At 45.6% G+C, this 12,254-nt stretch overlaps 1 protein-coding gene across 1 annotated transcript; it reads right to left on the bottom strand.

Moving 5' to 3' along the window:
• Positions 1-10,641: 10,641 nt before the first annotated feature.
• LOC148008630 (pathogenesis-related protein 1-like) lies at positions 10,642-11,124 on the bottom strand. The gene has a single exon (XM_087674146.1). The coding sequence runs from the start codon at positions 11,122-11,124 to the stop codon at positions 10,642-10,644; it is 483 nt and encodes a 160-aa protein (XP_087530272.1).
• Between the last annotated feature and the right edge of the window lie 1,130 nt (positions 11,125-12,254).

Genomic DNA, 12,254 nt, shown 5'->3' on the forward strand with positions numbered 1-12,254 from the left:
AAAGGACATTTACATTGATGGATAAGAGCAGGAATGGCCATTGTGTCTTTGCTGATGCGACTGTCATAACGTTGAGGGTGAGGCGACACTGTTAGGCACAGGAGAGTCAAGCCGCCATCTCGAAAAGGAGGCAGAGAAAATGGAAGAGGTGTACATCTCGACATATCCAGGAACACGAGAGCTAAAACAGAGTGAACCATGTTGATAATGGCAGCCACAATTGCTAAGAATTGTGAGGATGCACCTCCATCACAGTAGGTTGGAACATAGAGCCCTTCGCCGCAGCAGAAGGGAAGTTCATCTTTTGTAGATCCCTCGAAATCTGTCCATAACATCTGTTCATTCCCATTAGCCCCAAATTCTCTTGTTTGCACATCCTCCTACTTATTGAGTCGCTTTGCAGAAAAAAGTTGCCGCTTTAGTTGATCAATAAACAGGAGCACATCAAAGTTATTGGGATCTAGAATCAGGACATCTTCTGCAGTGACAAAAGGGCTCAGAACTCTCTTTGATGCAAAACGTTTCTCACATTCACGAATGAAGTGTCCACGCTTTAGACATTGGTTTATCAGAGAAGTTCGTTGCATCCTCACGCATCCTGAAGAAGACCATTCTAAAGAAGACCGTGTGCAAATTTGCTCATGGCTTTGTAGGCCTTGTCTCCGTTTTGTCCTCTTCCTCTTCATAATTCTATTCTTGCTCCTCCTTCTTCTATGATGGACGACAGACACACCATTCTTCTCCTTAGATATGTTTAAACTTAAGAAAATGAAGAAAAAACCATACCCCCATTGTTGAGACCAGTGCAATATACACATCTTCTCATGGTATGCTTCTTGCAGATTTTGAAACCACCTCTATTTCCCGGCCAGTGCACCAAATGAAGAGCACCCTGCCACGGCACAAATAGAACCACGAACCGGCTAGGTAGAGGCTGCAAATACATTGCTGGACACAAAACCTGCAAGAAACCTCTTCTTTCTCACCAAGAACCATGCTCTCCAAACACACAAGAGAGGGACACACAAGAAATTTGACAATTCTTCCATCCTCACCCTCTTCCTCTTCCTCACTCTCCATGAGAAATGAGCATGAAGCACAAGAGAGGGAAACAAGAACAAGAAGGCAAGAGTTGTGCCAAAATGAGAGAGGGAAACGTGAACCGTGAGAGGAGAAGATAAAGGAAGAGAGAGGGTGTAACCACCTCAACCTCCCACCTCCCCAAATCCCACGACTACAACCACCTCCTTTTCCTTTCTTGAATTATGAAATTCAAATTTGCATACATTGGCTAAGGTCTAAAGACCCTTCAATTTTTAGCATGAGACAAAAGGGTTTGACCTTTCCTTTCCTAGGAATATTTTATAGTGTGTCTCTTTTGGACTACACATTTTACATTGCTTCATATTTGATTTTTGACAAAGGAGTACAAAAGCAAAGTGTTAATTTGCAAATGATGTTTCCATGTTGAGCACATTTTTGTGCCTTTATTTGCACTGATTTCCTGGTTATCAAATTTTTAAGAAGGTGTCATGGTAGGTGGGTGTGTGTGTTAAGGGGAGGGGAGCACGTCACGTCGTGTCATGTCATGGGTCGGGGGGGGGGGGGGGGGCGTCGCGACATGGTGTGGTGTGTGTTGGGGGGGGGATCGCGGTGGGTGGGTGTGTGTGTTAAGGGGAGGGGGGCACGTCGCGTCGTGTCGTGTCATGGGGGGGCGCGTCGCATCGTGTTGTGTCATGGGAGGGGGGGTGGGGTGGGGATGTCATGGGGCGGGGCGGGGCGCGTCGTGTCGTGTCATGGGGGTGGGGGGGGATGTCATGGGGGGGGGCGCGTCGCGTCGTGTTGTGTCATGGATGGGGGGGGGTGGGGTGGGGATGTCATGGGGAGGGGGGGGGGGGCGGCACGTCGCGACATGGTGTGGTGTGTGTTGAGGAGGGAAGGGGGGGGCGCATTGCGTTGTGTCGTGTCATGGGGGGGGGGCGCGTCGTGTCGTGTCATGTCATGGGGGGGGGGCGAATTTTGAAGGGGGGGGGGGGAGGGGGGCGAACTTTTGAGGGGGGGTTCGAATTTTTGAGGGGGGGTGGTCCCGAATTTTTGAGGGGGGGGGCGAATTTTTGAGGGGGGGGAGGGGTGGGGTGGTGTGGTGTGTGTTGAGGGGGGGGGGGGTGAATTTTTGAGGGGGGGGGGGGAGGGGTGGTGTGGTGTGGTGTGTGTTGAGGGGGGGGGGGGGGGAGGGGTGGGGTGGTGTGGTGTGTGTTGAGGGGGGGGGAAGGGGGGGGGGCCGAATTTTGAAGGGGGGGGGCCGAATTTTTGAGGGGGGGGGGAGGGGTGGGGTGGTGTGTGTTGGGGGGGCGGGGGGGGGGGGGGGGGGGGGGCAGAATTTTTGAGAAGGTGTCATGGTAGGTGGGTGTGTGTGTTAAGGGGAGGGGAGCACGTCACGTCGTGTCATGTCATGGGTCGGGGGGGGGGGGGGGGGGGGGAGCGTCGCGACATGGTGTGGTGTGTGTTGGGGGGGGATCGCGGTGGGTGGGTGTGTGTGTTAAGGGGAGGGGGCACGCCGCGTCGTGTCGTGTCATGGGGGGGCGCATCGCGTCGTGTTGTGTCATGGGAGGGGGGGTGGGGTGGGGATGTCATGGGGCAGGGCGCGTCGCGTCGTGTCGTGTCATGGGGGGTGGGGGGGATGTCATGGGGGGGGGGCGCGTCGCATCGTGTCGTGTCATGGATGGGGGGGTGGGCTGGGGATGTCATGGGGAGGGGGGGGGGGGCGGCACGTCGCAACATGGTGTGGTGTGTGTTGAGGAGGGAAGGGGGGGGGGCGCATTGCATCGTGTCGTCTCATGGGGGGGGGGGGCGCGTCACGTCGTGTCATGTCATGGGGGGTGGCCGAATTTTGAAGGGGGGGGGGAGGGGGGGGGCCAAATTTTTGATGGGGGGGGTGCCGAATTTTTGAGGGGGGGGTCCGAATATTTGAGGGGGGGGTGCCGAATTTTTGAGGGGGGGGGCGAATTTTTGAGGGGGGGGAGGGGTGGGGTGGTGTGGTGTGTGTTGAGGGGGGGGGGGGGGGGCCGAATTTTGGGGTATTTTGAAAAGGGCAAGGAATGGCTAAGGGGTTTAACCACGAGGAGGGGGTAGTAAGACCTTTTAAAGCCTTAGTACTTTTGGGGGGAAAATGGACTTTTAAAGCCCAAGAAAAAGGGCTTATAGGTGGTTAAAGCACGGGGAGGTGAAACAGTTTAAGCACGGGGGGTGAAAGGGCTTAAGGTTTAAACTCGGAGGGGGGGTGATAATAGGCACAATTAGGGCCCTTGGAGGGTTTTACGATACGGGGGTGAAAGGGGTTTCAAGAGATAAAACACGGGGGGAAAAAAAAGAGGGTTCAAAGCCCATAAGAAGGGCCTTAAAGATTCAAAGGGATAAGACATGGGGGGAAAAAAGAGAGGGTTCAAAGCCCATAAGAAGGGCCTTAAAGGTTCAAGGGATAAAACACGAGGGGAAAGAAAAGAGGGTTCAAAGCCCATAAGAAGGGCCTTTAAGGTTCAAAGGGACAAGACACGGGGGGAAAGAAAAGAGGGTTCAAAGCCCATAAGAAGGGCCTTAAAGGTTCAAGGGATAAAACACAGGGGGGAAAAAAAGAGGGTTCAAAGCCCATAAGAAGGGCCTTAAAGGTTTAAATAATGGGGGTAATAAGCCCAAAAGAAGGGCTTAAGGGTTAAACCAAGGTTCCAACACCCATGGGAGAGGGGGCTTAAAATATGTGGGTAGTAATACAAAGGGTTTTAAAACCCACAAGAAGGGGGGTGAAAGGGGCTAAGGTTTTGAAGCCCATAAGAAAGGGCTCAAAGGCTAAATCCGGGGGGGGGGGTTAATGAAAGGTTTTTACAAGGCACATGAAGGGGGGGGTGAAAGGGGGCTTATGAAGCTCCCTTCTACAAGCTTTTGGAAACTTCTACGTTTCCAAGGGGGGAGTACAGTCGGCATTGACGTAGGCCCTCAACGGTGGGGCGTCTCCATGGCGGCGGTTGGTTCACGCTCTGCAGCAGCTCTCGGACATCCTCCCCTCTCTCAAGGCCTTCCCTTCTCACATCCCGTCGTATTTCAGCATCGTCTGCCTTTCCTCTCTTCAACCCACCGTATTTCAGAATGCCCCCCTCTCACCTCACGATGCTTGCAGAGTGCCGTCCCGCGTGCCTCATCACAGCAGCATCGCCTGTTTAAATAGGGGAGGGATCCTCCCTCCCCTAATGTGTCGACGCACCATGGCAGCTGGAAGCATCGAGCTCCACCAAGGAGCTTTGTCATGCTTTCTATTCCCCTCCCCTTCCAGCACGATAGTCAGCTGGGGAGGGGAATAAATTTTTTTCTGCCATTATTTCTTTAAAAGGAATTATCCGCATAATTATCCTACCCTTAAGAGGGTTTCCTATGCGAATGGTCTATTTATCCTTTTTGGAGTTGTTACAAGAGGCTTGTGAAGAATGGAATAGGTCTCATATATGAAAGCTAGAGCAGTCTTGGATTGATGCTGCATATATAGGGATGTATATAACAAATGAGACTTTGATTGCCATTCATGGCATTCAATGTTGGCAAACATTTATAGGTTCAAATTGTGATTTGTCAAATTTTAAAACTCTTTGGATATATTACACATGTGCACAACCAAATGAGCAAAGAACCACATTGGATCCAGAGGTTAAAAGCTATGTTTTTATTCACTACTTTTATGAGTAGCAAGGGTATCACAACACTTGAGGTCATAGTGAGAAGAGGCATTACTTTTTATGAGATGAGAAGTTGGTATGGAAAACATAAAAGTGTAGCTTTTTATGTCCAAAAAAGAGGTAAATTCTATGAAAGAAGTGTAGCCTAATTCATGTACGTGAAGTGATCTTGCACTACAACAAAAATAATCCATAGACACGCTTGTAGATGCAATATTTGAACTGTGTTAAAAAATGTCGGGCGCGTTTATTACCGCGTCTTCTGCTGCGTCTAAATTTTTGCGTCTAAAATCGCGCTTATAGTCAGAGTTATACGCCCATATAAATGTGAATATAGATGCGCATATTGACGCGCTATGCAAATATATAATCATATTTATAAAAAAGTGGATATATTCATATTGTGCATCTATACATGCGTGTATCTGCGCATGTAAAAAAGCGTTTACTCTGCAAGTTTTTGACGAGAATAGACACGCATTTATCCTGCAATTTATACACACAGATAGACGTGCATTGCAGGATATATTCATGTTGTGCTTGTGACCTCAAGCATGGTCATGGTCACAAGCACTAGCTAAAAGTAATACATACAAAAAATGAAAACTATAAGCCAAGGGGAGGCATGCATGCATGGGGCTTCTCTACATCTCCTCAGAAGAGGCATCATCATTGCTACCACCACCGCTGCCTGTGCCACTGTCGTTGCCGCCACCGCTACTGCTAGTCCCCCCTTTGCTATCCTCAACTGCATCAGGGTTCACCTACATAAAGGATTAAGGTATATAAATACCATTACAAACAATAAATTAGAGTTACCTATACTTTTCATGTAAAAAAATAAAACATACCTCTTCTGGTTGTGGAATCCTCATGGCACAATTATATTGCTCCTCCGTGATGAGTCCCTCCTCGTAGAAATGTTGCCAAGTGGACGCATGATTATGACCTCAATGGTAGCCTTTCTCTCTAGGAGTAGGCATCCTACCAACGATATGATACTACAAAACAATTTGAACATATAACATATTAGAACACACTACATAATGAAGTGAAACAAATTACAAAATTTAATTTTTTTAAAAAATCAAATAATACTTACAAACTTAGCCTCCCATGACTCCCTACCACCCGATCCATAATGTGACGATCCCATGGTTGCCATCTCAATACGTCGCGCCTCTGCATGCTGGCGATTTGTCATTTTCTCTGTTGTTCTCTTCTTGGCCTCTTTCCACTCCCTGCGGTGGCAATTGGGTGATTGGCCATATCCAGGGCGCCCCTGCTCTTGTCTCCGCAGTGACTCCTTGGCGCGCGTCATAAGGTGAGACCTCTTATTATAAAGCGCATCTATCACCTTTGACCGTCCCTAATCATTTGAGAATCGTGAATTCTCGGGATTAGAATACCTTCTATGTACTGCCCACAGCACCTCTTGCCACAAACCATTTTTTTGGTGCTTGAAGGGAATCATGCAATCTTTATATGTGGCATGCATGACACTCCTCAAGTAGGCTATCACTTCCCTCCCCTCAAAGTCATGTAAGATACCACCAACATCAGTGATAGAGTAGTACATTTGTGGAGGCTCACCTCTCTCATTTCTCGGTGAGGGTGATCGAGAGCCACCTCCTAGGCAACCCCCAAATAGCCCTCGACCTCCTCGTCCTCCCGCACGACTCTCCCTCCTCCCTCGATGGGCACTACCCTCTCCCTCACTCGATGCACGTGCTTTTGCAGATGCACGTGCTTCGGCCGATCCCTGTGTATCAGCTGATCTGTGTGTATGCATAATGTGTGGAGTACCTATTAGTAGAGGTGTGCCAAGGTTTGGTGTTTGTGCGGCAATGCTAGGCAAAGATGTCATAGGTGTCCCAGACATCACATTGAAAACCTCCTCTGCAATGGCAGGGCGACCAAGATAATTGGTTATCTCCCCCATGAATTGCTCCTTGTTTGGAAAACCTCCAAAAAAGCTACTAATACCTCTAGAAAACTCCGCTAAGGTGTTGTTCATATATTCCAACTCAGGATCAGTGCTGGAAAATCCATGATTCTACATCTACACAAGAAAAATCATATTACCCTGTGCAGATAAAACATATTACATGCTACGTCTATATCTCCGTCTCTGTGTGCGTCTGTCAGCGCGTCTATTTCCGTGTCTATACCTGCGTTTACACTGTCATCTGGACGTGCTGACAGACGCGCATAGTCGGACCATTTTTTTCAAACTTGGTTAAAAAACGCACAAAAAAACCTCCATAGATGACAGTCTATAGTATGTAGAGAGAGAGAGAGAGAGAGAGAGAGAGACAAACAGACAGAGAGAGCAAACAAGATTGAGAGAGAGAATAAGAACTCACCTTCTTTGCCTGTTCTGACGGGTGGCGGCTAGGTTACAAGCTCCTTGTCCTTCTTCTCCCTTCCCTTGGTAAGTTGCTTGAATCTTCTTCTCTTCGTTGCTTTTTGGTTCTTATTCTTTACTCTTTGGCTCTTCCTTCCTCCTGTCCTCTTTTTACTCTCATTTCCTTCCCTCATTGTCTTAATGAAGTGATAGATAGACATGATTAGTGATGTCGAGCTCGAATTGTAGAAAACGCGTAAAAAATGCAGGAAAGCACTGGTTTGAAAAGAAAGCCATAACTTTTTTTAAATTTTTTTATATTTGCATAGCGCATCCGTAAGCGCGTGTAATTGCACGTGTATATACGCGGATAATACTTATTACACGCGCTGACAGACGCGCAGTAACAATTAAACTGATTAGATGCTAGCTTTTGGTTGTTTTTGGATCAACATGACATGACTTTCCTAGTCTTTCAATATCAAAATGTTTGCCTCCATGTTGTAAGTATCATTGATTAAGCTTTTATCTATAAGTTTATGCATGGCTAGGTTAAGTGCACAACAAATGAGACATGTGAGTGTATTGATCAGTTCTCTCTCTCTCTCTCTATATATATATATATATATATATATATATTGCACATGCATAAGTTAACCTTTGATCTATAAGTTTTAGTCATGGCTAGGTTAAGTGCACAACATATGTGACATGTGCATGTATCGATCACTTCTCTCTCTCTCTCTATTGCACATGCACAAGTCAATTTATTTGCATCATTCTACTCACACTATGAATTGGCATGCATGTCTTGCTTTTGCTTTGATTGTATTGAATGTGCTGCATACTTGTTGAGACTAATGAGAGTCAAGGGACTACCCTAAAAAGTTAGAATACTCTCTTAAATCACCAACTAACCTTTGATCTATAAGTTTATGCATGGCTAGGTTAAGTGCACAACAGATGCGACATGTGCATGTATCGATCACTTATCTCTCTCTCTCTCTCTCTCTCTCGCTCTTGCTCTCTCTCTCTCTTTCTCTCTCTTTGTGTCTCTCCCTCCCTCCCTCCCTCTTCCCCCCTCTCTCTCTCTCTCTCTCTCTCTCTCTATTGCACATGCATAAGTCAACCTTTGATCTATAAGTTAGGCATGGCTAGGTTAAGTGCACAATGGATGCAATATGTACATGTATCAATCACTTCTCTGATAATTATGTCGTATATACATCCAATCATGCCCTATCCAATCACATTTGTATAGGGCATGATTGGATGTATATAGGGCATGAAATCACATATATATAATTAGCTTTGAATGATTGGATGTATATTTGTAATACTTAGAAAGAAGTAAAGTTGGTAATGTATTCAAACAAATACTAGCTGTTAAGAGGTTTGGTCATATTTAGGGACTTTATGAGAAATGAAAAATATGTGCGTTTATTTTCGCATCTATAGGCGCGTTTATAAACTCGGATATATAGACGTATTCTGTATACTAGCATAAATAGGCGCTTTGATACACGCGCTTATAAACGCGCCAACTTTTTCGCGTGTACAATGCGTGTCTATATGGCATTTCTCTTGTAGTGTTGGTGACTATTCTATTCCTACAAAAATGAATCCATGGATGAGTCGCTTGGATCAAAATAGCTACTCTCAAAATAGCATACATATGTAGAAACAACACATTGTAAACTATACATCAGATAGTAATATACAAGTATGAATTTCAAGTCATATAAAGTATCTAGTGGAAAATTTGAGATATGATAGCTTTTTTACTGGTCTTTATACATATATTCTTAAGGGGATACAAGAGAAAGAGGCCAGATGCTTTGATGAGCTAGTTTGTAAAGTTGAATGGGATTGTAGCTATGGATGAAAAGATGGATGCTTTAGATGTAAATGGTATACAAATTTGGTTCTGTTGTTAGAAGGTTAGAAGCGAGTTGGATGTCAATAGGTGTATAATAAATCATAATTAGCAACATTCAATAATGAAGAATAACAAAAGACTAGCTGCCAAGGCTTATGCCTAGTTTTGTGGTAATAGCCTACAAGGAGACTTGCAACCTTCTTGCAAGAGTGATAACGGTACTAGGAGTGATTAATATGGCTGTATCAGAAGGTTGGAAGTACAACAAATATTTGGAAAGAATGCTAGATGATAATTCATTAAAAACTTAGAGTCTTGATATTCTAAATTGTTATGTATTATATATAGTGATCATGTTCCTTGATAAAGTAAAGCGTCACACAATCTTACTCAATCAAAGGATGTGGACTCCATATAGTGGTGCATCCCAATTCTCCTAGAAAAGGATTGTCAAGATGTGGCCATTAAAATCCCATGAAAGCCACGTAAGTTGTATTAAATTTTCCATTTTAAAGGATATGGTTAATGCACATTGGTGGTGTAGTTTGATTAGACCTCTCTCATTGGTTTTATGGATTTTTGCCACATCAGTCCAAAATAGTTTGAGAATGCTATCAAATTATTCTACTCACAAGATTTTAGGGTTTTGATCATGGTTCCAATTGGCAGCATTCTTACTTGGGCTATTTGTCTTGAGCCACATCTTTATAACCAACCTTTTGAGGTTGATCTCTGATTAGAAAGAAGAAAGGCCAAGAAGCTACAAGCATATTGAACAACATCTTTATTGTTGCCAACCTCTTTATCTTGACGTTGGAGTATAATACAAACTTCTAAGCAAACATATGAGCGCATGAACGTTCGTCAAAAATTGCAGTATAACCTGGTAACTAAGTTTCGTAATTGCGGGCTGTAGGGTTTCAAAATATCCCACGATTTCAAGAATGTACGCGACAAGCATGAATATGTATAGCCTATGTGCTATTTTGATCATTTTTGACAGCCAGTCCTTTGCCTGGGGTCTTTTGAACGATAAAACCTGAGTCTATGCTTACTTTGGACGAACTAGTTGATGAGTCTATGAAAGAAGTACTACTACCGACTAGCTACTGCGTGATGAGCGGGGTAGCCGCCAAGCATCCATCCATTGGCTGCAAGGATTGACGTCAAAAGTTATCAGTTGGAGTATTGGCGGTGTGCGTTGTTCGACTCACAGAATTTGGTGGACACGTCCGCGCGTGGCCCCTCTCAAAGGTGAATCTGGCAGACCTGCGAGGACACAAGCACATGCGTGCGTAGAAACCAAAACACGTAAGCTATGAGGAGATATAAAATCACATTAAGCCGTGGGTGGGGATTTATGAGCATGTTGTGCGCCACTTCAATCGACTGAGACGATAATCGGATTGCCAGTACGGCCAAGATCAAGGCATATGAGCGCAACTAAAAGAGGAGGTAGGGAGAGTGCAGGGAATCCAGAGAGACTCTCGAACAAAATTAATATAAAAACGACTCTAAGGCGAATGAATTATGCCGATATTAACCGCTGATGAGACCATACACAGTAGGATCAGTGAATCAGGCCAATAGTTGGTTATCGCAGTGGAAATCAAATTAAAGAAATTCTGGTGGGTGCTGCTCATGCTTGTAATTAAGACTTTAATCAGGCGGCCCTACTTCTAGAAACTAGCTAGTTAGTAGGGACGCTCGCCGATCACGTTGCCCGGGGGGTAGTACTCGCAGACGGCAAGGGTGTCGCCGCTGGCGGGGCAGGTATAGGAGGCGCAGCCCACGGATGTCGTGGTGCGCCACACGATCTGGGTGTAGTGGCCGCACATGGAGCCGCCGTCGCAGGTGTTGCTGTCGTAGTGGTAATGAGGCTGCTCCGCCAGCCACATGCTCACGGCGTCCCCCGGCGTCCAGTTTCCGCCAGCACCGCCCCAGAATAGGTTCTCGCCGTACGGCCCGCCCGAGTGCACCATCTGACACTGCACCTGCACCGCGAAGTTGTAGGCGTAGCTGGCCAGCTTGGCGTCCCATGTCAGTGGACTCAGCCCCAGCGCGCCCCGCGCCTCATTCTGAGGGTCCAGATAAGCCGACGGCGAGTCCGTCATTGTTTGCGCTCGGATATTGATAATATTATGGGCATCATTCAATGCTAGCATCATAGCCGCCATCAGCATCATCTTCATCATCATCCTGATCGACAATTGTGCTAGCAGCGCTGCCACTATAGTACTCCTCTTGATGGCTATATGAAAAACATGTACCCGATCAACTGATGACTCACTCCTGATCTTGTGGTACAGCCGCCAGTAGTTAGCTGATTCAGAAGCTAGCACGGTTAATGATCGGGGCTGATGAGATGTATTATATTATGGCCGGTGGGGGGGATACTAGCACACAACTATTGGAAGGAGAGCCATCAGCTCCTGCTAGTGTTGCAGCAGGAGACAAGTTAATAGTCTGTACTAGTGCGCGCATCAGCAGTTGCAGTGGGCAATATAGCTGCATGCAGAATCCTGAGCGTCGACCCAACTTAAATAGACGCTGCATACGACATGCGGCGTCTTGCAACATAATGAATGAGAGAGAGAGAGAGAAAGAGAGAGAGATTTTACTTTTCCATTTTCTGTCGTCCAACAAGCAGCGTCTCCGTCCTGCGCAGCTGCCGCTGATACTAAATCAGCGTATAAGCACCTCGTTATTATTAGTCCTCTTGGCGGGCAACCCTAACGTTCATTTCTGTTTTATTGAATAGCCCGGTTGGAAAAACATTCGTGTGGCGCTGATTGTGTGAAGCTCAAAGTTAGAACTTAGCAAGTGTCTCCCGGCACTTTTTGTTCGTGCTATAACGGCTTATCAACAAGGGCGCGCAATAGCATCGCCTTTTGTTTTTTCAAAATCTTGACAGTGTGTTTGGAGAAGTTTGATTTTGGTTGCTTGCAAATGCTTATTTTTGTATCTCAAGTATTGTTTATTTCATACCCATTTAATATTGCATTTTAATGTGTGACCAATATTAAGAGAGCGTTTCTCATTAGTTAATTTGTGTTATGTTCTCATGCAAGGGTAGTACGAATCACTAACTATAATTACCGTGTCACAAACAATTAACTAAAATCTAATCAAAGTGATCTCGAAGAGCTTAATAAACAATACTGCCATGAAGAAAAAGCTCGAACCGCTTAGTTAGACACACTTTGATAGTTTATGTTTTCAAAGAAAGCTCTGACTACAATGGTACACAAATAATTTTTTTTTGTGAAGGAGCAAATACTAATATATAAAATCACATAAGTGCTTT

This window comes from Lygodium microphyllum, unplaced genomic scaffold, assembly GCF_053477565.2.
Source record: "Lygodium microphyllum isolate KBCC unplaced genomic scaffold, Lygodium_microphyllum_v1.1.10 scaffold_107, whole genome shotgun sequence".
Classification (NCBI taxonomy): Eukaryota; Viridiplantae; Streptophyta; class Polypodiopsida; order Schizaeales; family Lygodiaceae; genus Lygodium; species Lygodium microphyllum.